Source organism: Tripterygium wilfordii, chromosome 10 (assembly GCF_013401445.1).
Source record: "Tripterygium wilfordii isolate XIE 37 chromosome 10, ASM1340144v1, whole genome shotgun sequence".
In the NCBI taxonomy this organism is placed as follows: Eukaryota; Viridiplantae; Streptophyta; class Magnoliopsida; order Celastrales; family Celastraceae; genus Tripterygium; species Tripterygium wilfordii.
Genome location: NC_052241.1, coordinates 4461082 through 4486467, shown reverse-complemented (window position 1 = coordinate 4486467; position 25386 = coordinate 4461082). Strand labels below are relative to the sequence as shown.

General features: G+C 36.3%; 3 protein-coding genes across 3 annotated transcripts; 2 read left to right on the top strand and 1 right to left on the bottom strand.

The window, feature by feature from the left end:
- Positions 1-11340: 11340 nt before the first annotated feature.
- Positions 11341-15150, top strand: LOC120007277. The gene is made up of 6 exons (XM_038857479.1): positions 11341-12204; positions 12615-12887; positions 13008-14057; positions 14327-14422; positions 14560-14930; positions 15006-15150. Exons 1-6 carry the CDS (start codon positions 11341-11343, stop codon positions 15148-15150), a joined length of 2799 nt encoding a protein of 932 aa, XP_038713407.1.
- A 797-nt stretch (positions 15151-15947) lies between these two features.
- Positions 15948-19253, bottom strand: LOC120007276. The gene is made up of 4 exons (XM_038857478.1): positions 19185-19253; positions 16924-18592; positions 16723-16797; positions 15948-16407 (listed from the first exon to the last, which is right to left on the bottom strand). Exons 2-4 carry the CDS (start codon positions 18588-18590, stop codon positions 15948-15950), a joined length of 2202 nt encoding a protein of 733 aa, XP_038713406.1. The 5' UTR covers positions 18591-18592; positions 19185-19253.
- A 570-nt stretch (positions 19254-19823) lies between these two features.
- Positions 19824-24330, top strand: LOC120007948 (isopentenyl-diphosphate Delta-isomerase I-like). Its single transcript, XM_038858441.1, has 6 exons — positions 19824-20100; positions 20543-20598; positions 20909-21000; positions 21598-21700; positions 21791-21928; positions 23808-24330. Exons 1-6 carry the CDS (start codon positions 19862-19864, stop codon positions 24059-24061), a joined length of 882 nt encoding a protein of 293 aa, XP_038714369.1. The 5' UTR covers positions 19824-19861; the 3' UTR covers positions 24062-24330.
- The last annotated feature ends 1056 nt before the right edge of the window (positions 24331-25386 follow it).

Here is a 25386-nt window from a genome sequence, read left to right as displayed (position 1 = left end):
GGTGGAGTGTATGCACTCGGCCCTGATGCAGTACCAGCAGAGCGAGATCATTTGGGAGGTAGGTTTCTCTTATTCAGTTCTTGGGTACGTGTTTTGTTTGATACTGGTGCTACGCATTCATTTATTTCTCCATCATTTGCTGAGGCATTGGGTTTAAGGATTATGAGAGTGGCGAGGAGATTTATAGTTGATTTGCCCCTAGGATCAGGTACTATGATTAGTGGTATCTGTAGGGACTGCGTATTTAGTTTCGTAGACTATGAGTTTAGAGCAGATTTGTTTATGATGCCATGTATTGATTTTGATGTTATTCTTGGATTGGATTGGTTGACTGAGTATGAGGCGATTATAGAGTGTGCTGAGAGGAGGATTACACTAACCACACCTACGGGGAGGGTTAGATTTCGTGGGACGAGACTTCTTCCGTGTCCACATTTTCTAGATAATCCTCAGTACACCGATTGTGTTGTAGCGGGTCTGATTACCTCAGAGTCTAGGGAGGAGTTTTTTGTGCCTATACCTGTTGTGGAGCACTATATGGATGTTTTTCCTGATGATTTACCAGGATTGCCACCGCAGAGGGAGATTGACTTTGTGATTGAGTTGTATCCGGGTATAGATCCTATTTTTATACCACTATATAGGATGGCACCAGCAGAGCTGAAGGAGTTAGACGCTAAGTTGAAAGGTTTACAGAAGTTGGGTTTTATTAGACCGAGCACTTCACCTTGGGGAGCACTTGTTCTGTTTGTGAAAAAGAAGGATGGTACGATGCGGATGTGTGTGGATTACCGACAGCTGAATCGGGTGACGGTGAAGAATAAATATCCGTTGCCGAGGATTAATGATCTGTTTGATCAATTGAGGGGTAGCCACTATTACTCCAAGATTGATCTCAGATCAGGATATCACCAGTTACGGATCCGGAAGGAGGATATTCCGAAGACAGCTTTTCGCACACGGTTTGGCCATTATGAGTACTTGGTTATGCCATTTGGGCTATCCAATGCACTTGCAGCGTTTATGGATTTGATTCATAGGGTATTCAGGCTGTATTTGGATCAGTTTGTGATTGTGTTCATTGATGACATATTGATTTATTCAGCCACTGAGGAGGAGCATGTTAGACATTTGGAGATTGTGCTGCAGATGCTCAGCGAGCATAGATTGTATGCCAAGCTGAACAAATGTGAATTTTGGGTGACTCAGGTGAAATTTTTAGGGCATGTGATATCCCAGGAGGGGATAACAGTGGATCCAGCTAAGGTGGAGGCAGTGATAGCATGGAGGAGATCGAAGAATGTAGGTGAGATTCTAAGTTTCTTGGGGTTAGTAGGTTATTATCGGCGTTTTATTGAGGGGTTCTCGCGGATTGCAGCGCCGATGACACAGTTGACCCGAAAGGTGTTCCATTTGTATGGACAGACGAGTGTGAGCAAGCTTTTCAGGAGTTAAAGACTCGATTCACGTCGCCACCAGTGTTGGTGATACCAGACAGAGATATTGGCTATCAGGTATATTATGATGCTTCAGGAGTTGGATTGGGTTGTGTGTTGATGCAGCTGGACAGAGTGGTTGAGTATGCTTCACGTTTACTGAAGCCGCATGAGAGGAATTATCCGGTGCATGATTTGGAGTTAGCTGCTGTTGTGTTCGCACTAAAGCAGTGGAGATATTATCTTTATGGAGAGAGATCGAGGTATTCTCAAATCATAGAAGTCTTCAGTATTTGTTTACTCAGAGAGATCTGAACCAGAGACAGCGTAGATGGATGGAGTACCCTGAGGACTTTGATTTTACTTTACAGTATCATCCAGGCAAGGCCAATGTGGTGGCTGATGCCTTGAGTAGGAGATTGGTTATAGCTCGGTTGGCTATCCGTGAATTTGAGTTAGTGGATACGCTTAGTTAGTACCAACTAGATATGAAGAAGCGTGGAGACTCATTGAGTTTATGGAGTTTGATTGCTCGTCCGACACTTGTACAACAGGTGTTGGATGCACAGTTGGGAGATGCACTATTTGATGACATTGAGGATGTGGAGGGATGGATGGTGTGTTTCATGTGTCTATGTTACGGAGATACCATAGGGACCCTTCTCATATATTAGATTGGTCTACCTTGGAGATTGGTGAGGACGCTACTTTTGAGACACGTCCTATCAGGATTGCGGATAGACAGGAGAGACAGCTACGATCGAAGACCATACCCTTAGTCAAGGTGATATGGCAGCACTATGGTGTTGAGGAGGCGACCTGGGAGTTGAAGTCTGACATGCGAGCTAGATTTCCGGAGTTATTCACTACCTAGGTATGATTTTAATTTCGAGGATGAAATTTTCTTAAGGGGAGAGGATGTAATATCCTAACCCGATTATACACTGTTTATGGTATTTTGGCACGTTCATCGAAGTGGAGTGAACCTCGGTGATTGTGAATCGGGATTTGGGGAGAATAAAAATTAAATTATGGAAAAGTCTGAAAATATTTTTCTTACATAGAGGATTTTAAAAGAACATTTTTGGCGCAAGAATTACCCAAATCGGATTAAATTGGATTTATTATAAATTATTGAAGTTAATTGGAACAATTTAGTTAGGGGTGTTTTTGAAAGGTGAGTGTTTTTGTAAGTAAAAGATTGTATAAAAGAAAAATAAATAAATAAATAAAATTTCAAAAATACCCTCTTGTTTCATGATTTTCTCTCTCTCTCTCCTCTTTCTCTCTCTAAAACGGGTTCAATGGCAATTTCTTGAGTCCGACGACGGTGGTGGTCGTGGTTGGTACCAAAAGAAGCGTATTGACTAGAGGAGTGTAACCCAACTTGAATCACGTCGAACGGAGCTCCGATTTGGGAGAAATCTGAGATTGAAGCTCTTGCCACCGTAAACTTTCTTTGGTCGATTCGGCCGATTCCGATGACGGTTTGACTTGATTCAGGTACCTATGAGTTCATTTCATCGAGCTCTTCAATTTGATATAAGATTTGATAGGTTTAGGTTGCCGAATCGCCGGCAATGACGTTGGCCGAGTTTGACTGGGTTTGGGCCGAGTTCGGCCGAGTTGACCCGGTTTGACTCGGTTTGACCCACTTCACCTGGTTTGACCCGGTTTGACCGTTGACCGTTGACTTTGATGATGACCATAGTTGACCGAACGTATTTTAACTGTTTTTCCGTATATCGTGTTTTTCGATGTAGACGGTGATCCCGATTGAGATTCGGAGTGGGTTGACTTTTCGGAGTCAGGGGGTAATCAGAGATGCATGCTTGATATTTGCATCCTGATTTCCAGGTAGGGGTTTCTTTGTCTCTTGGGTGTGATTCTAGAGTTCCGGTTTCACGGACTCTTATTATATTATGGTTCTGTCGGTTTTCGGGGGTGGAAATATGACTTGTTTGTATGATTTATACGTATTCTCTATTGATTATCATTGTTGGTATGTTTTGGGAGTGAGGTGCTTGGAGGTGGTTGATGTACACTATGGGGGCCCATCTAGGAGTCAATCTATTGGATATGGATTTATGATGGTTTATACAATAAACTAAGTACGTACCTGTAGACCGTCTGAGGTGAGGTGCATCACAGGGGACGCTTTCTGGTGTAGGCTATGCTATCGGGATATCCGATCCTCATCCAGTTTCGGTGTGGGCCTGGACTGGGAGACACCCTACGGGGATTAGGGTGGGTTCAGGGGTGGATTATGGATTACCGGAGACTGGTGTTTGTGGTTACGGTGCTGTATAGCCTTATCGGCTACCATATTACTTGGTTGAATTGCCAATGATTGTATATTTATTGTGCTGCATATTATGCGTCATATTCCTGGATTTCTTATTTCTCGATATCGGTGTTCCCTTTCTATGTCCTACTGAGCTTCTGAGCTCACCCCTCTTCTTGTTTCCCTTTCAGGTGAGTTTGATTTAGGTAATGCTGGTCAGCGGCGGGACGCATGAGTTGGTGTGTAGTCTCGAGCTGTTTCTTTAGCAAGTTTTGAGGATTTTGGGTATTGTATTTGCTTATATATTACGTATTTACTCAGTTTGGTCTCGGGTACATATGTCTTCGTATTTCCGCTGTTGTATAGATACTCCGATGGTTTTGGTGGATGTATATATGATGTTTTGAAGGGACTGTTTCCTTATTGGATTAAGGCTTGGTTCGGGGGATGGGGTCCCCTGCCGGTCACGTTCTTATGGATATAGGTACACTTTGGTATACCTTAGGAGAGAGGGGCGTGACAAAGTAGCTCAAAATAGTTAAAAACTGATGAAACTTCGTGTATAGCCACTGCACTATGCAACCGCTACGTGTGGTGGTCGAAATTCAGCCAATAAGAATTCAGATGAAATATCATGATGAATTTAATGCACATACCAGATTTCAAGTCAATTGGTTCACAAATGATAAAGTTATGGCCTAACCAAGTTGACTACACAAATAGGGCATATATAGCAAACTCAGTTTAAATGACATTTTCTCTTGAGCCATCCCTAGTCAAATATGTTCATATTGATAAAACTAAGGCGTATACTAAATTTCATGTCAATTGGAGTTCATTTGGTTCACCATGTTCACAAAAAAACACATGCACAAAACTCGAGTTTTACGCGAAAACATAGTTTTGGCGGAATTTAAGCATATGACCAAATCTAAATGTAATGCACTTACTTTGACTTGATCGTAGAACATATATTAGACACTCGTGGACATGTGGTTCAAGTTTCAAGTCATGAGAACCTAAGTCAATTAAATTATGATTATTGGAAGAGTAATACCCTAACTTAGTCCATGTATATTCATTTTCAAAGCTGAATTTCTAGCACTATCCCAAACATATATGGATGTCAAATTCACATAGAAATAGGCGTAAGCCTTGCTTAGTACATGTGATTACATATTCCTCAAGTAGGTGACACAAGGCCAACACTTGGCATATATTCAAGTTAAGCATGCTCACACACATTTTGACATACGATCATACACAATTATCAAAAACTCTTCATGTCTAAGCTCAACAACCACTTAGAATTTCTTCCATGTGATATAAATTAAACCAAAGTTAAACTCCCCTTACCTAAGCTCTTGATGTCTCCAAAAAAAACCTAGAGTTTTTTTTTTTTAATATGACATGTCTGTAACTTTTTATTAGGCATATATCACGCAGTTATAATTTATTAGTAATATAGCCCCATGACGCTGTTAGAAACAACGACAACATCTTGTTTTTAGCGAAACCGCTATTCTGAAATGCGGCATATTACATTTTGATTTTTTACCCCAATGTCGTAGTTTATAACAACGGCATTACAGATTGTAAAGTTCTTTTAAAAGTTCACGATTAAGAATAGCGGCATCAATTCATATATGTCGAGCGGCCGCTCCTCCACCGCCGACGCTTCTGCAGCCACCTCCTCAGCCGTTGCTTCCATAGCCTTCTTTGCTTTCGCTGTCCTCGTCAGACCTTTGCTTCCGCATCCTTCTCTGGGTGAGTTGATGAGTTGGCAGTTTATCTTTAGTTTGTTTACCAATTTGATCTGTAATAGCATGAGTTGCATAGATGATTTGATTAGTGCTCAATTTGATCTGTATAGATGATTTGATTTCTGCTCAATTTGACCTTTATAAGCAAGCCCTTTATTAGTTAGTAATTAAAATTAATAGAAGAATGTGTTTCTTGGTGGGTGAATAAACTACTTTAGCAACATCTTGTTGGGCTGAGTTTCTAACGCAAAAATGCCGTTGTTCATGGTTGTGTGATGCAGCACGAAACAATCAACGGAAATACAAGTGTAAATCCTCAAGAACAATCTTGGAATCCACCACGGAAAACTGGTTGTAAACCAAAGAGTTTATTAACGTCAATAATAATTCAAATAACAACCGACCAGTAGCTTAAATAGTCACTAGAAAACCCTAATTAAGTAAAAATACCAACAAAGACATTAACTAAAACAAAACAAACTAAAACGAAAAGTTGATCAAATTAATAAAACTTTGACCACCAACCAACCTGTCTTAAACAGGTAATTAAGCTTCAAAACGATCTCAACCGGGTAGGCCCCGATTGGGACGCTATGGAGGACAAAAATCAATCTTCGGAAATAAATAGCTAATCTGCTAACCGAGTCAAAAGTTATGATTGTTTCTTCTCTGTAGCTCTTTTGGGCTTTTCCCTTCTCAATTTCTTCCTGATTCCTATCAAATCCTTCCTCAAACGTAAACACCACTCGTTCTATGTCATGGTGGTATCACCTTGGATTCTTAGATGCCACTCTTTGAATAGAAGTGACAAACGGATGCCGTTACTGTAAGTAGCGGCAATATACCAGACAAATTAATGCCGCTACTTTCATTAACGGCATCAAAACAAACAAATTGATGTCGCTGTTGACAACAGCGACATGGTGTTATATTACTAATAAACTAGACCGGGTGTTATATGTATAATAAAAAGTTATAGGAATGTCATATTGAAAAAAAACTCAAAAACATACAAGTATTCTTCTTTTCCCTCTCGGTATTCACTGGTTACTCTCTCTTGTTTTTATTTCTCACTTCCCTTTCTACTCCTTACAAACAACTCAAGTAGTGCCAACTCAGCCTTTTGGGACACCTTTTTCTCCCCTACGTTTAACATGTGTTTAAGTACTTACCTCGTGATTGTTTTTCTTCTCCTTGCTTGGTATATTCTCCTCCATATGTCCTTCTGATTTTTACTTTTCCCTCTTTGGCTTTTTCCATTTCTTGCCACATGTTCCTTGTTAGGTACATAGCCTTACACGTTTTATACACCATTTCATCACATATCAAAAACCACTTTATCTATTGGTCATTTCTATTTTGTCCCACATTTTACCACGATGACAATTACCCCTTCCATGGACGACTACTTTTGGTGCTTAGAAGAATATGACAATCAATTATTTTTAGACAAAATGATATTTTTCATCCCTCAACTATTGATCGAGTTTTATTTTTGTCCCTTAACTTTGTTTTTTCTCCTTTTTTCATCCCCCAACTATGAAAAAGTACCCCTTTTGTCCCTCGAATAAATTTGGCAACGGAAAAATCCTATGTGGCATCTTATTATTCATCAGATCAAATTTCTCCGACGTGTCACATAAGTGTCAAACAAACGCAAGCATTTCCCAACCCCAATCTCACGTGAAGGACGAAAATGATACTTTCCAATAGTTAAAGGACGAAAATGTGAGGGAAAAAAAACTTAGGGACGAAAATGAACTCACCCCATGGTTGAGGGATGAAAAGTACGTTTTTGTCATTATTTTTATCATATATTTTTATTGTCACCGATGATATGATAAAAATATGGGCCTATACTAGTAGTTGTTCTAATAATATTATGATGATGGTTATTACTACTAATATTCTTATTATTGTTGATTTATGGTCATCTATTATAGGCAGGCATACTGTGTAATTATTAGTAACCTTTATATGGCATAACTCACTTGGTTGCGAGCAGCATGTTCCACGTGAATTCCTAAGAATCCTACACGTGAGTGTTACACAAACATTGATTACAAGATCCACATTAATGGAATTTGAATATATATATATATAGTTTTGGAAACCGCAGGCAAAGAAACAGAATGGTTAAGAAATATGTTATTAAATATAGAGTTGTGGTCACAACCAATGCCGGTCATATCCTTGCATTGCGATAGCTAAAGTACGATGTCTAATGTTTATAAAAAATATTTATAATGGTAAAAATAGATTCATAAGCATAAGACATGGTAGTGTTAGACAATGGATTAAATATGTAATTATCAATGTTACATATGTAAAGTCAAGTAATAACTTGGCTGACCCTTTTACTAAGGGTTTATAATGCAAATAACACTGGTAATCACAACCAGAATAGAACTTGCAGGAAAATAACACTAGCTTTTGAGAATCACTCTCTGATATTTTATTGAACAAGGAATCACTCCTTAATAAGAAACAGTCTTAACATCAAAACATAATACCAATAACAAAGGCAATGCATAACTTAAATAATAAAGGAAAGATGCCTGCGTAACTCTCTTATGGAAAGCAATCAAAGTATTGTCATAGGAATTAGACTAAAACAAAAGGTTCCTTTCAAGATGGATAAAGTGTCAAGTGATTGTTACGATAAGAAGGATGAGTTATATATGATCTTAATAAAGTTCAATTTTTTAAAACAAATGCATTTGTAACATGGTCATTATTAAGGAACTTTACCTATATTAACATAGAAGTCGTACCGCTTTCAACAAGAATTGAGAAGTTTATTCTTGTAAATATATGTTTATGAAATCAGGATGTAGCATATGGCCATAATAATGCTAAACCTATATATGGAATACATAATGGAATTTATAACTATGTGTGTATAATTTTCGGTTCTAACTAAACATAGTTTGGTTTAAACTAAGATAACCATAAACCCAGCAGAATTTTGAAGTTATTACAATATTAAGAGAAAGTTTAAGCTAAAAAAAACATTTTTTTATGCATAATTATATGGTAATGATGTTATATTCACTATTACAACCCCAGAGTAGGATTGATATATATTTGGACAAATATATGAAAGATTGTAATATAGAATAGAAGGAAAGTTTATGGTGGATATGTTTGGTGGTTTAAATGACTTAATCACATGAAATCATTATCCCTTGAGTTAGTTTTTTGCAAAAAGAAGTTACTTTGATTTTAAAAGCCAAACACGGTAACCTATGTCCAAAAACTACCAAGGAAGTATATACAAACATTCCTTCTTCAAAATATTGACTTAACTTTTTAGTACAATTCCATACAAATTTCTAAAAGTTTTCTCTAATTTTACTAACTGCAGAAGGCTAGACTCTGTTGTACCTTGAAAACTAATTTACTTCAACCCAATAACTATAATTCGTGTGAGTACAAATATTGTCTCTAAAATAGCGAATTATTCGCACTTCAAAAGTCTTCAATATTCTGATTTTTCTATTACTCACATTTGTTTTTTTCTAACACGTTCAAAGTTGAGTTTTTTTGACTTCAAGCACATTACCTCTCCTGGGAATTCAGGCATCTCAGTCAATACCAACCTCCAATGAGTAAAGTAAGACTCTCAATCCACTCCACAATTTTCAAGACAACAACATTTTTTTTTATCAATGAAAATTATCTTTCATTAAATAAGATTACGTGTGGAATATATATATATATATATATTATTTATTATATTCTTATCAGTAGTGTGTTGCTTAATGGTAGGTAGAGGGATATTTTATGATGCCAGGTCCTTAGTCCATACACTTGTGTTTATTTATTGCTATAATTTTTATTTTCGACCCGCGAAATTTGATTCATCAAATTTCGCGGAAATTTTTATTTTGGACCCATTTGATTCATCAAATCACGTGTAACGTGTTTTTACCGATTTTGGCGTGCCAAAACAAAAAATGTCATACTCAATTTAAAAAAATAAATAAAATCAAGTACACATTTGTTCAATTGCAATCATGCTATTATTAGGATGGGACGGTATTTTTTTTTTCCTTTACCATGGCACGTTATTTTTGACTTTACGAAGTTGAAAAGAAATAATTTTCAACACACATAAATATAAACAATTATATGTATATATATATATATATATATATATATATATATTTGCTAGACAATGTAAGAAATAAGAGTATTAAATCTAAAAAGTTAGGAGTAACACCCAATTGAAGATAAGTTGTTTGAAAACTGTGTAAGATTATATTAGCATGTACAACGTAGAGATATCAGTGCGACAATAAGAAATTTTGAGAAAATTTGTATAAAAGAAGAGTAGGAAAAAAGGAGTAATACCCAAAAAGATATGATTTGAAATTGTAATAAATTACATGGATTCAATAAGTGTTAAGAGTCTCACATCTAAATCTCACATCGTTTAGATGTGAGATTCTCATCCAATTTATAAGCAGTGTCGAACGCTCAAACACTTGAGAACCCTTCTAAGGACAAAACTCTTATGGACTTTTAACCCAATGTGGGACAATACCTCAAGTGTTGTTGGGTCCAACCATTCTCCTTTATCTATTTTTCAAATTATCACAATAAGAGTTGATGAAAGCATGATTATATAGAAGTGAATGGCGGAAACGAATACATGTAATGTATTCCTTTGCTTTACTCATAAATTCCCCATTTTTCAAATTATCACAATAAGCATTGATGAAAGCATGGTTATATAGAAGTGAATGACGGAAACGATGTATTCTCTTTGCTTTACTCATAAATTCATGTAGCTGACCTCAAATTTTTGAGATAAAAGTTCGGATAATGATGATGATAAGCGTCGTTAAAGATAATTAATAATATTGTACATATAAAGGAAAAAAGAAAATAGGGAATCCAACCCAAGTGTTGAAGCCAAAAGGGTATCATTTATCTAGGTGAGTTGTGGACTTTGCCATAAGTGAGTCCTAATTTCAAGTAATTTACTTATAATTCGGTCAACCTCTGACCGAATTAAAAATATTTAATTTCCAGTTTTCTAAAAGGGTTTTTTTGAAAAATAACCCTCGTTTATAAACATTTTTCAAATCTAACCCATCTTTTTAAAACACTTAAATATAACCCTTTTGACAAAGGAAAAGACAAAATTACCCATTGCACAGTTCAAAATCCTAAAAGTCAACAGTTACCGTCTCGAATTGCGTAAAACCCGTCCTTTCATCTTCTTCTTCGTTTATTCACACACGAGCATAAAAAATTCTCTCACATCTGTATCTTCTTCCTTCAACTTCTTCGTTCTTCCGAGAATATTATTTGTTGGAATTTCTTCTGGTTTTTTACGAACGAACAACAACAACAACAAACGCGACTCTAAGGTTAGTTTCATTTCATGGATTTACGGTGTTTGAATATTCGTTCATATGTATGAGATTTTTGGAAGAGGTTAGAGAAACAGTACAGTCATGCGTGTAATATATATGTTATAGGGTGTTGGGTTTCGTTGGTAAAGGCGTGCATGTTCGTTGTTATCAGTTTTGCAGTACACGTAGAAAGTTGTTGTACTGTTCATGAAAGTTTGTACCTTTTTCGTTGATAACTGCTTTTATTTATGTTGACAACTGTATTACTTTTTGGTTGATAACTGTATTAATTTTTGGTTGATAATTGTATTACTTTTTGGTTGATAACTGTATTACTTTTAGGTTGATAACTTTATTACTTTTTCGTTGGGAACTGTATGACTTTTTCGTTGATAAATACATATATATTTAGTTGATAACTGTTTTGGTTTTGTGTTTATGTTTGATAAGCTTATTTTCCACCTTTCATATACATGCAGATTTAACATAAAATGGCATACAAGATTCCCATCAACGAGAGATTTGGTGCCAAGGTTCTTTCTTTTTCAAAGTTACATGAAACAATAAGCGATATTAGGAGTAAGCTGAGCGAAGATCAGCTGACTTTGTTTAGGGGAACCTGTTTTGGTACTTTCTTACAACTGAAAAACATTAAATGGGCTCCACAGATTGTACACCAACTCCTCCTTCGGCAAGTACAATCAAAAGAGGATGAAAAGAAAGGGAAGTTGGTGTTTTTGATTGGTGGAAGAGAAACTAGTTTTTCAATAAGGGAATTTAACCTCATAACTGGATTGAGGTGTCATTCCCTACCAGACATCTCATTATATTTGAAAGAGATGGAGAAGTCTGGTGAACCTAGGGTGGGCTTGCAGAATAAGTATTTCAATGGAAGCTATCATATTTCATGCCAAGAGTTACGAATGACTTTTATGCAGTGCCAAGATCCAGAAGATGTATATAAGTTGGCACTTGTATATTTTGTTGAGTATGTACTCTTAGGTAGAGATGTGAAGCTGTTGATTGATGTTGATTTCTTGAATCTGGTTGATTATGTTGATGAGTTCAACAAGTACCCATGGGGGACTTTGTCCTACAAGAAGACAATACAGTCCCTAACTAATTGTCTTGTTGGAAGGTCCGACAAATTTAAGGCCAAGCAGAATGATTTTGAATGGTACAATCTATTGGGCTTTCCTTGGGCTTTCCAACTATGGGTATACGAGGTTATTCCAAGTATTGCAGCAAGTTTTGCAGACTGTGTTGATCTGAATTTGTTGCCTAGAATGTTGAAATGGTCATCAACTAAGGCACCAAAGTCCAAGACTGTCAACGATATATTGGAGGCGGATGAGGTAATTATATTTTTCTGGTTTATAATGAAAATGTGAAGTTTGATGATTTACAATTTATATGTTTTATTTGTTATTGAGAATTTTACGTTGGTATTGTATATAGTTTACGTTGGTATTGTATATATTTACGTTGGTATTGTATATATTTACGTTGATATTTTATTTTTTACTTTGATATTGTATATATTTACGTTGGTATTATATATATTTACGTTGGTATTGTATAATTTTACGTTGGTATTGTATAATTTTACGTTGGTATTGTATATATTTAAGTTGGTATTTTATTTATTTACGTTGGTATTGTATATATTTAAGTTGGTATTTTATTTATTTACGTTGGTATTTTATTTATTTACGTTGATAATATAATTTAGATGTTTTATATTATATTATTGTTTCATCTTCAGGTTACAGTCTTTGAAATGGTTAACACACACTCAGAAAGTGAGCAAGACTATACATTTAATTGTGAAGGGAATGTTGGTGTCTTGTTAAAGAAGGCAAAGAAAGCCAAGCAACCCATTCAGCACCCTGGAGCTGACTCTGATGTCAGTTCAGTTAAAAAGTCAGATGATACATTTGAGATGGGATTGCTTGTGAGTTCGTTGATCAGGGGATTGGTCAAGGATACTCTTGCTGCATTAGAAAATAAACTGGATGAGAAGATAAATGATATCTCGGTGAGACTCAGTTCTATTGAGCACGAGATTGTGAGCCTAAAATCTGCTCAGAAGTTGAGCAAAACAGAAGAAGAAGAAAAGAAAATTGCACATGATAAAGTTGAGGAAAATGAAGAAAAGGTGGGGATTAAGAGGAAGATTGTGAAGATGAGGGCGATAAAAAAGGGGAAGCATGTAAAGAAAAATACTCTGAGAAGGAGCTCACGTTTAATGCCGAAGGCAGCCAAAGAAATATCAGAGTTACAAGAGTTGGAGAAGAAGAAAAAAGTGGGTTTGGAAGAGCTGATTTCCAGGAGAAAGAAGGCTTCAATGAAGAAGAAGCCTTCTTTAAATGATGATAAAGATGAAGTTGAAGCTGAGCAGGTGGAAATTGGGCACCTGGAGAAGGGTGATATAACATTCATCGAGGGGGACGAGAACTTGGCAACTGAATCCAAAGAAGTTTTTGATAAAGTTATTAGCGATATTATTGAAAAGGTGGATCAGTTGCCAACTGAAACAACCGATGATGATGATGATGCAGATAGATTTTATGTTGCCCCCCATGTCGATGAGATTGTTGATGATGATGATCGTCATCTTGATAATCCTTCTGTAGCAATTGAGAAGGGTCACAGTGTTGATATCAAGGTTGATGATAAAGTTGATAATTACCAGTTTGAAGTTGATAACAGTGAACTTAAGGTTGATAACCTTACGTTTATGGTTGACCACACGGTTGCAACGACTTCAGATAAGGTTGATACCAATGAATTTATGGTTGGTATCTCTGAAGTTAAGGTTGATCAACCTGATGAACTGGTTGATGCCTCAGTCGAAGAAATGGTTGATGGGAGTAGTTCAATTGCTAATGAGGAGGATGATACTGATGCGAATAAATTACGTTTGTTGGCAAAGCTTGCAACAGAAGGTCAACAGTATCAGAGCAAAAGATTGAAGAAGAGGGGTCCGTACCAAGTGTCACCATATACTGACCCTTCCAAGAAGAAGAGAAAGATCCTCCCAGAGTTCAATCCTATTTCAGAGTTTCCTAACGAATGGGAAGTTGAAATGAATGAATTCTTTAAGAATCCCATCAATCATGATAAGACAATTGATCTAAAAACAATTGATGCAAAAAAGGATTGGTTTGATACAATCATCGACCAAAGCAAGTGGCTACTAGACACGGTACGCACTTATAACTCTTAATTTGTATATTACGTTTTCTGTTAATGATATAGAAATTTATAAATTAGTTATTATGTTAATGAAAGTTTTTAAATTATGTTTATAACTGAATTACTTTTACGTTGACTACTGCTTTTATTTAGGTTGGTATATGCATATAGATTTGGTTGATATATGCATATAGATTTGGTTGATAACTGTATTTGTTTTGGTGTTTATGGTTGATAAACTTACTTTATTTCTTATAATGATATAAATATGTTCTGCAGCATCTTGACGTTGCATTCGAGTTCATTCGTAAAAGAATGTCTGAGAATACTGATATTTTCAGACAAAAATGTGCGATTATGGATACACCTTTTCATGTAAGTATTTTAATTCTCGTTGATTTTATCTATGTTTAGGTTGACATTTATATTACACTCTTCGTTTATAATATACACTTTTTCGTTGATAACATAAATATTTTTTCGTTGATATTTCAATATAATTTTTTTTCCAGACATATCTCAACATCCGTTACAAATTGCACGAAGAGAACAATGAGCCTTCACATTGGGACCGTGATGATCTTCTACTGCATTTTGTTGACGGATCTAAGGAAAATATGGTCTCTTGGTCCAATTTGGATAGGGTTTATTTCCCAATTAATATAACTGCTGATCATTGGGCTGCTGGTGTGATAGACCTTCAAGAAAAGAGGATCATTTGTTATGATTCACTTATCAAGCACACCAGACAGGAGACATTTAGTAATGAAATGAAATCCATTGCAACATTGATCCCCAAGATGCTGAAGCGGGCCAACGTCATCGACGATGAATCTCCATGGACCATAGAGCGTCAACCTGAAGTTCCTCAACAACAAAATGGGTAAGGTTTTATATTCCTTTAATAAATAATCTTCTAATAAATAATTGACCTAATTTCGCTTGCTTTTTCGTTCAGTTCGGACTGCGGCATGTTCTGTATAAAATTCATAGAGATTCTCTCAGCCGATAAGGACGTGACCATTTTGAAACCTGAGAACATGGGATTTATTAGGAAAAAATTTGCAGTCGAGACATGGAAAATGGGCACGATGAGAATGTAATTTCTATTTGATTAACATATTATGTTTATTTAATATATACAACTGTAATTATTTCATTTATATATATGATATTCTATATTTACCAACGAAGACAGTATGAGTAATCAACGTTACAAGTAATAGTTATCAACGAAAAACTATGCACCATAACATAACTACCAACGGAAACAGTAAGACTTATCAACGTTACGAATAATAGTTATCAACGAAAAACTATGCATCATAACATAACATAACTACCAACGGAAACAATAAGACTTATCAACGTTACGAATAATAGTTATCAACGAAAAACTATGCACCATAACATAACTACCAACGGAAACAGTAAGATTTATCAACGTTACGAATAATAGTTATCAACGAAAAACTATGCACCATAACATAACTACCAACGGAAACAGTAAGATTTATCAACGTTACGAATAATAGTTATCAACGAAAAACTATGCACCATAACATAACTACCAACGGAAACAGTAAGACTTATCAACGTTACTAATAATAGTTATCAACGAAAAACTATGCACCATAACATAACTACCAACGGAAACAATAAGACTTATCAACGTTACTAATAATAGTTATCAACGAAAAACTATGCACCATAACATAACTACCAACGGAAACAATAAGACTTATCAACGTTACGAATAATAGTTATCAACGAAAAACTATGCACCATAACATAACTACCAACGGAAACAGTAAGACTTATCAACGTTACAAGTAATAGTTATCAACGAAACATGAGATAGCCTAACAAATAAATACCAACGATCAAGTTCAATCATAACTCATTGTGCTGACGTGCTAGGGTGTAAACAAATGGGCTCGCTACAAGTTTGACGGTTGTGACCATCTTGTTTGCAACGACTGCATTTTCTTTTTTGTATTTGCTCACCGGATGATGGAATTCGACGTTTCTTTGGTCGTCCACTTTTTCTCCTGGTTTCTGGAGGTAAGACAACCCTCAATTCCTCAGTTAGAACATTAGCATCTGTGTTCAAGACAGGGTTGATTGGTTCTGCGTATGCCAGCAGCAGCATATCAGTACGATAATATTGCGAACACAATGAAATTATTGGTAATTTTCTAACTCTACATGCTGCAAAGGCGTGGATGCAGGGTATATGGTCAATATCAAAAACTCTGCAGGAGCAAGTCTTGCTGGCCAAATCCACTTGTCCTCCATCATCACCATCTTTAACAAGAAAAGTATTTATACTAATAAGCTCCACAGTCATGACCCTAGCCCTGAAAAGTTTCAAAATTTTAATTATCAACGATAAAATTGTAATAGTCAACGAGAAAATAATAGTTATCAACGAAACTTTAGTAAACGAAAAACACAATTCTCAACGAAATATATAAATCATCAACCAAAATCATCAAAGTTATCAACGATACATTTTATCAACTACAACAACAAAATTCTAAACGAAATATTTAAATCATCAACGAAAATTCTCGAAGTTTTATCAACCAAAATAACTAAATTCTAAACGAAATAAACAAATCATCAACGAAATTTCTCAAGGTTATCAATGAGAATTAAATTACTTTAAATACCTATTCCTTCTTTCTTCTGCAACTTTATCGTAATAGTCAGTCAGTTCACCTTTCATTTCAAGAGCTATTGATCGTCTCTCATGAAACCATCGTTGTAATAAAGATTGCAGATGATCCATCAACTTCGTAATAGGTAAGGTTCGAGCATCCCTCAATATTCCATTTAAGCATTCAGCTATATTTGTTGTCATGATGTTATACCGTTGTCCAGGAAAATAAGCCCTAGACCATTTCTCAAAACCAGCTTCACTTAAATACTTGAAAACATTACCTGCATCGAATCTGAGTATTTGATTCATGATATGGTGAAACTCCACCTTATTGTATGACTTTGCTGCCTTGTAGAATAGAGGGATGACAGAATCACTAAACTTTTTGGACTTCAAATTCTGACCAAGGTGATACATACAAGCACCATGTATGGCCTCTGGAAAAACTCTCCGGATACTTTTTTCAATACTTGCATTCCTATCCGATATAAAAACAAGTGAATCCATGCTTCCAATAGCTCCATTCAATTTTTCAAAGAACCATGTCCACGCATCATCATTTTCTGAATCCCCTACTCCAAAAGCCAAAGGATAAACCTGGTTGTTTCCATCCAAACATGTGGCAACGAATAATGTTCCAAGATACTTACCTTTCAAATGAGTTCCATCAACACAAATTACAGGTCTTATACAAGTACGAAAACCTCTTAATGATGGTCCAATGGCCATGAAACAGTATTTGAATCGATTGATAGAATCCAACTCAATATGTGTAACCGTTCCTGGATTGTTTGATTCCAATTGTGCAAAAAAATAGGGAAGTTCAGCAAAAGATTGTTCTGGCGTACCATGTAATGAATGTAGGGCACTTTCTCTAGCCCTCCAAGCTTTCCCATAAGTGATTGAAACTCCATGCACTCTCTGAAAATCCTTGACAATGTCATTTGGTCTATAAATGCAACTAACCCCCTCATATTTAGACTTAATGCATTCCCCCACAACCCAACCTGTTGCTTGACGAGCTTCATGAAATTCAAAACAAGAAGAAGACAAATGTTCGTCACGATATACCTTTATGACGAAAAAACAAGTGTCATCAACTCTCGTTGCTCGAAGCCACCACTTGCATTCACTTACTTTGCATCGAACAACAAAAAGAGTTTTTGTCGATTTTGCCACTTTGAATTCGAAGTGCAAATGCAGCGCATGCATGCATAACTTTTTAAACAAGCTCTTCTTGTCTGGAAATATTTCTCCGACTTTCAAAACAGCATATGAATCATCATGTACAACAGGTGAGATCATATTACCACAGCTTTGTGACGCACCAATTGAATTAGAACCGGCAAATCCAGCATTACCCTCAGAAGAAAAATTTTCCTGGGCAGTTGTATGATCATTGGCGTTAACTTCTGATATATTTATCTGAGGTTCGTTACGATCATCAATGTTCCGGCTGAATCCAACTATGTCAGGTTCTTCAAACAATTCTGTATCTGCAATATCATATCGATCATCATTTAACTCAAAATTTACCTCAGTATCATCATCATATACCTCTCTATCAGTGTTTGAAATGCATAGAGATGTCCCAGGTATGTTCTTGTCGCTGTTGCATCGTACAAAAAAATGAACATCCCTGTCACCTTCAATCTCAACAGGTTCAGTTGGACCATGGACATTGAAAATATACTTCAATTGGATGTTATGTGTCCGACGATCGATATTCGTCAATTCGTACACCATATCCAATAATTGGTTGTAGGAAATGTCATTTGGAATGATCATGCCCTTACTCTTCCCACCCTTATATGCATAACTGAGACCAACCTTTTCCCAAGACCCACAATAACGAACCAATATGCTAACCTCTTCCATTTCTGAATCACAAAATAAGTGAGTATTCAACCAAAAAACTCAACGAAAAGTAACAGGTTTATCAACGAAACAGACATAAATTATACACGTTTAGCAACGAAAATTTAAACAGTTATCAACGAAATAACTGCAATTGGTATGATATAAGAAAAGTAAAACAGTTATCAACTAAAAAAGCTGTCGATATCAACGACAATACAGTCATTTAGATACGAGATTACACACGTTTAGCAACCAAAATATACACGTTTAGCAATGAAAATACACAAGTTTAGCAACGAAAAATATTTACTGGAGTTTTTATTACACTAACAGAATGGTGAAGTGTAAGTGTAAACTTTCTGCCATTTACGATTGGTCGAACATCTTCTGCGCTATACATCTAGCCATGGTTAAAGTTGTTGGGTGAGAAACCCACTTCATTGAAATCGTTATATTATCAACCATATAAATGTTTTATCAACGAAAAATTGTCTGAGTTAAACGAAAACTAACGAAGTAACCAACGAAAAATTTGTCTCACATCAACGAAAAATCATTTATCAACGAAATATTTGTACTGGTATATTAACTCATAAAATGCACTACACTAACCTTAGTTTGGTGCTATCTGCCTTCTCGACTTAAATGACAAGATGTTTTAGCACAAGATGTTGTATGGTAAAATACAAACTCGCTGAAGTAGGAGACGAAGGGTTGGACATGTAGCGACCACGGTGAGCACTTATATGTTCTAGGGGAACGAATTCGGAGATTGCGTTGCCGACTTTAGGCTCGTTTGCGTCTTCGACGACGTCGCTATGGCAGCTTACCGAGCTTATACGTCCCGATACTTCAACCTTGAAGATTTGAGCTTTTGGCTTATCGATTTCACTAGATCTGTGACAAATTTCGAATGAAAGAGGTATACATGGGCGGTTTTACTGGGTTTGAAGGAGAGAGAGAGTGGTTTCGCAGAGGGAGATGAGTGTTTTTGGGAGGGAAAATCATTTTTAGGGTTTAAGAGAGAGAGGTGGTGCATGAAAAGACGTGAAAGGATATGAATGTCTTTTCCTTTGGCAAAAGGGTTATATTTAAGTGTTTTGAAAAGAAGGGTTAGATTTGAAAAATGTTTATAAACGAGGGTTATTTTTCAAAAAAACCCTTTCTAAAAAATGTCTGCCAGGGCAAAATTGTAATTGCAACTACTACCCAGAAAAAATAAATAAACAGCCATTTCAATTCAACGATGGCGTGCCGTTGGGCTGTTCCATCATATATGTGGATCCTCGATGTCAGTGCTCTCTGGCCTTTTATATACGACGCTTCGTCCCTTCAAAGCTAACTACTACTCCTCTCTCAGATTCGCCTCTCCAGCTCTCGCTGGATGTCCCTTACATCTTAATTCGTCTTCTCCTCCCTCCGCAAGGTCAGTTTTTGCCTTTCGTGCAGCCACCACGAGCTCGGCAATGGGAGACGCCGCCGATGTTGGTATGGACGCTGTCCAACGACGCCTCATGTTCGAGGACGAGTATGTTCTCGTTTCTTCCCCTCTCTTGTTTTCTTTTCACATAAATCGATTTTCATATCTCTTTCGAACTTTTATCTGTTTTTTTTGCCCTTTGAAGTTTAAATGTTGATCTGGTTGTATCGATTCTTGATCAGTTTTTTCGATTGCCTAGCCGGATTTATTTAGCAGTATGTTTGGTTCTGGGAATTGGAATCCTGTGTTAGCCAACTTAGCTATATCAATCGAAGTTTTCTTCGCGTTTCTCGGCAACCTAACGGAAAGTTGTTTGTTCTGATTTCGTCTTTTCTGCATCTACTATTCAAAACAAATAGGGAAACAAGTGCATATGTTTTACCCATCTCTGAATGTATTTGTATTGCCTTTTTCATATCAATCGATTTCTGTTCGTCACGGTTCTTTGCCTTTTGACTTTTAAATTTAACAAAGCGTTTTTACTTTGCAGATGCATTCTATTGGACGAAAGTGACCGTGTGGTTGGGCATGATACCAAATACAATTGTACGTAATGTTCGGATTCCCAGTTTGCTTTCTGGATTTTAATCTTACTGTAACTGAGTTATTTGTACCAGATCTGATATTCTGGATATTTGGTAAATTTTCTGTAAAAATGAATGGAAGAGAGTTTCTACTGGGGTTGATGGTTCCAAGTAATTTTTGTTTTCCTCTGGATTTAGTTTACTAAATGGGTTGTTCACTCTCAAATCTCAATACTATTCAGCTCCTTATGCGACTTCCCTTCTAATAAACATGAACTAACTAGAAAGTTAGCACAATTTTCTAATTACTTGATGCTTTTGCAAATCTGCAGGTCACTTGTGGGAAAATATCTTAGCTGGAAATGCACTGCATAGGGCTTTCAGTGTATTTTTGTTCAACTCAAAATATGAGCTTCTTCTGCAGGTATGTGGTAATCTTTTTAAGGGTGGAAAGTGTTTGCGGCTTACAGGTCTTGCTAACTATTTTTTTGGGACCCAACATAGTTCATAAAATCAAATATTTCTTTGATGTAATGGGAAATCCATCACTAATAGTAGGTTAATAGGAGGATGCTATCAAAGTATGAGGAAACTTGAAATGCTATCAAATTGCAATGATTATAATTTTAAAATAAGAATGTTCGTAAGATGCTTATACTTTGGAGATGGTAAATGATCAACACATGTTGTGAACCGTTTCCGATCCTTCTTAGTCACAATTTGGTGGCGATCCTTAATGGGTGACTAGGTGGTTAAAATAAATTAAAATGGCCATTTTAACACTGAATTATACCATATTATGAGGCAGGGGATTTTATTGTGGTTCTCTTGATATCCTGTTTAATACTTTAGTGCGTTGTCCAATATCTTTCATAATGGTGCAGTCTCCTTTGCCCAACCACTTTGTGGCTCCAAAATATTGAAAATATTGTGGATTAGCTATATTGCATTCTAAACTCGTAGCATTAGTCCCTTCATGAGATGTGGGGGTGTGATAGGATTTTATTTTATTTCTTGGCAGCAACGATCTGCAACAAAGGTTACATTCCCTCTTGTGTGGACGAACACTTGCTGTAGCCATCCTTTATACCGTGAATCCGAGCTCATTGATGAGGATGCTCTAGGTACATATTCATGTATATGGTTTATCAATTCCAAAGCTAGGAATTGGTTGTAAGAGGATATATGTTCATTTCTTTTAATCATTTACCCAGGGGTGAGAAATGCTGCACAAAGGAAGCTTCTGGATGAGCTTGGTATCCCTGCTGAAGATGTGCCGCTTGACCAGTTCACCCCGCTAGGTCGAATGCTGTACAAGGCACATTCTGATGGAAAGTGGGGGGAGCATGAATGTAAAACTCCTAACTTGTTTGTTATTGCATTTTATTTTATCGGTGGTTTATGTTCCTTTCTTTAAGCTGGGTAGATGATATTGACGCTGCTGCAGTCTTGGTATACTAGTTACGTATTTACATACAGGCCATGTTTCTTTCACAAGTAATATAATTAGGAATAAGGTGATGCCATCAATCTTATTTATAGGATTGGAAGATGGAGTTTTTTACCAATATAGCACTATGGGTATAATTTTATACCAATATAGCACTGGTTTCAAATTATTTACCAATATAGCGCTATACGCCAGTTTGAATGGCGTGACTAGTTTCATTCACGCCGTTTACGTTGGCGTGATTGAATCTTGCTCAATCACGCCATTCAAAATGACGTTATTAGGCAAAAATGTCATTGACGCCACTGCCAGTGGCGTCATTACTAATTTTGTTCAATCACGCCGTCTACAACGACGTGATTAACAAAAAAACCACACCTGATTCTTCAAGGCTTAGCCTTGAGAGAACTTCCGTTTCTGAATCGAGAGCAGCACACTTCTTAAATGTAATATCAGAACTCCAAATTCCACACCACAATTGCATGCGAACCACCTGAGCCCCCAAATCGTCATCACCAGTCTCATTTTGACACCCAAAAACACAAATCTGCTACCCATTTTGACGTCGATAAACTCTCATTTTGACGCTGATAAACTCCACCCATAATCATCAACATCCCTTTCGTCACCACCGGAACCGTCAACCAATCTAACACCCAGAAACTCAAACGCCTAAAATAGCCAGATTAGATCAACCATACCAAGTTTGGGTTTAATCGAAACCCACGAACCCACCAGATCCGTGGATGAGAAACAAGGATGGCGAAGGTCGCAAATCGGAGAAGGAAGAGACCCGCTCAAGAGTATCGTCAACCAATAGAGAAAAGAGGGGCGGACAATCCATCGTCAATTTGCTTCTGTAAGATTTCTTTCATTTCTGCAGTAAAATTGTTAGCATCAGTCCAACTAGAGGCTTTGCTTGGGTGCAGCCGTTTAGTCTTGGAATCATGACATCTACCACAGGAAGCAATTTGAACAAGATTTGTCCATGACCAATTGAGGAAATGAAAGCTTTTTTTTTTTGGTTAATCACGCCGTTGACAACGGCGTGATTAACCAAGATTTGTAATACCGTCATCTTCAATGGCGTGATTGAGTAACATTCAGTCACGCCAGTGTCAACGACGTCAATGAAAAAACACAATACTAATCACGCCATTCAAACTGGCGTATAGTGCTATATTGATAAATAATTTGAAAGCAGTGCTATATTGGTATATAATTAGACCCATAGTGCTATATTGGTAAAAAACTCTTGGAAGATGAGTGTTTTCATATATTGCTTTTTTCGTCAGATATTCATATTATTAAAATTTCATTGTCTAGATTATCATCATATACCATTTATTATGGCCCGATATAATACTCTTTTGAAGCAACACGAACAACAACAACAAAAGGTTTCGGTAGGGTTTGAAGGGGCGTTTAGGGTTTTTCTCCCACACATATGGGTTGCAGGGTAATGGGATCGCCCATAGTAGTTTAAATTGATAAGTCTCTTTTCTTATTAAGTAGCCTATTTTTACCTGGAAATGAGATCGTGTATTTTAGTTCTTAGGAAATCCTACTATTGCTAAGCAAAGTGAACCAAACATGGTCTTGCAATCCGACTTGGCATTGTAATTTGTAAGTGTAAACATTATGTTTGCAGGTATTGACTATTTGTCTTAACTCATCACTTGACTTTGGTTTCATCTGTAAACCCTTAGTGTCCTTAACATTCTATATTTTCCTCTTAAAATTTTTATATTGAGCATGTTTATTCTTCACTTTGTATGCAGTGGATTACCTACTCTTCATCGTCAGAGATGTTAATGTTAATTCCAACCCTGATGAAGTGGCTGATATTAAATACGTAACTCGCGATCAGTTGAAAGAGCTGATGAGGAAAGCAGATGCTGGTGAGGAAGGTCTAAAACTCTCACCGTGGTTCCGACTAGTCGTGGAAAACTTCTTGTTCAAATGGTGGGATCATGTTGAGAAAGGAACTCTCAAGGAAGCCGTTGACATGAAAACCATTCATAAATTGACCTAAGAATGTCATAGAGACTACTCGAGACTGTCTAATAATGGTAGCACCAGTAGCACTTAATCCAATAAGCCTAAGCATGAGGAGAGTTCCATGCAAATTGGTATTTTTGTTGTCATTAGCTTCTCATCTTCCTTGATTGAGATTATGACAACATATCTTGTTCAAGTTATATTTATTTGAAAGTCCTTTAATCTTCCTGAAAACTGTTATTTTCCATGGATTATTATGTCGAATTTGGGTACTGGTCCGGCTTGTGCTCTTGTTAAGGATTACTTGATCTCTCTACCTTAATTCTTGATTTGGTTGATAATGATACAGAGTCACTATGATAAGAAGATTTTTTTTTATTATATGTTTACGCAGTTGATGAGTAAATTATCGTTCTCACGAGAATGAGGATGTATTGACAATTAAAATTAATGTCAAACAAGCAACAACTATGTAAATTGGGTGAAAATGATGAGTGATTGGTTTTGTTTTTAACTAAACTAAAACAAAGAACAAAAGAGCAATTAAATAAACACAAATGTAATCAAAGATGGGAAATATACAATTCTTAGACAATATCAATCCTCAATTCACTTTTAGAACCATAAAATACCATGTAAATGGTACGTAATTATATGTATATAATTAGCACAACAGTAGTCATTTACATTTTCATTACCCAAAACACGAACTAATTATTTTGACATTTTTCCTGAAGCGTAATGATACTTATCAATGGACATCTTATCAAGAAGGTACAAAATGGAAAATGAGTAGATTTCATTATAGGAGTAAGTTTGGATTTAGCCTCTGTATTTTGCTTTTTGAGTCGATTAAGTCCCTGAATTTTATTTTTTGGAATCAAACAAGTCTTTGCACTTATCATAATGAAACATGATAAACCCTTCTGTCTAATGGCCGTTACAAAATGCTGATGTGACACTTAAGTGTATTTTTTATTTTTTTATTTCTAATGTGACATACATGTGGATGTAACCTATAAAATGGTGACACTTGACTACATTTTTTAAAATAAATTTTCAGACATGCTCTGTATGTGAATCACCATTTGTGTGTTTAAGTGCATAAATGGCTCAAAGAATCACTTGTTACTTTGATAAAGGGTCATTTAAGCCCCTTTAATTCGCTTGAATTAGCCCCTTTTAACTTTTTCTCGTGCAGCAAGCACTTCATCATTTTCAGATGAATTGTCTTTTGGCAGGAACTCTTCTTCCTCTTCTTCTATGTCTTCACTACCATGCCCACTATCAGAACTAGTATAGTCCTACAACCACTAAAATCAAAAGTACTCCAAAATCAATAACACGACAGAACAACAA

Excerpts from the sequence above, each read along its gene's own strand:
- LOC120007277 (XM_038857479.1), top strand. The coding sequence starts at position 11,341 with ATGGCATACAAGATTCCCATCAACGAGAGATTTGGTGCCAAGGTTCTT. Across the intron at positions 12,888-13,007 it reads AGAAGATAAATGATATCTCG|GTGGGGATTAAGAGGAAGAT; the intron begins GTGAGACTCAGT and ends AATGAAGAAAAG. Across the intron at positions 14,931-15,005 it reads GTTCCTCAACAACAAAATGG|TTCGGACTGCGGCATGTTCT; the intron begins GTAAGGTTTTAT and ends TTTTTCGTTCAG.
- LOC120007276 (XM_038857478.1), bottom strand. The coding sequence starts at position 18,590 with ATGGAAGAGGTTAGCATATTGGTTCGTTATTGTGGGTCTTGGGAAAAG. Across the intron at positions 16,798-16,923 it reads GCTTATTTTCCTGGACAACG|ACGATCAATAGCTCTTGAAA; the intron begins GTATAACATCAT and ends GTTTCATGAGAG. Across the intron at positions 16,408-16,722 it reads GCAGAAGAAAGAAGGAATAG|GGCTAGGGTCATGACTGTGG; the intron begins GTATTTAAAGTA and ends GAAACTTTTCAG.
- LOC120007948 (XM_038858441.1), top strand. The coding sequence starts at position 19,862 with ATGTCAGTGCTCTCTGGCCTTTTATATACGACGCTTCGTCCCTTCAAA. Across the intron at positions 21,001-21,597 it reads AATATGAGCTTCTTCTGCAG|CAACGATCTGCAACAAAGGT; the intron begins GTATGTGGTAAT and ends ATTTCTTGGCAG. Across the intron at positions 21,929-23,807 it reads AAAGTGGGGGGAGCATGAAT|TGGATTACCTACTCTTCATC; the intron begins GTAAAACTCCTA and ends CTTTGTATGCAG.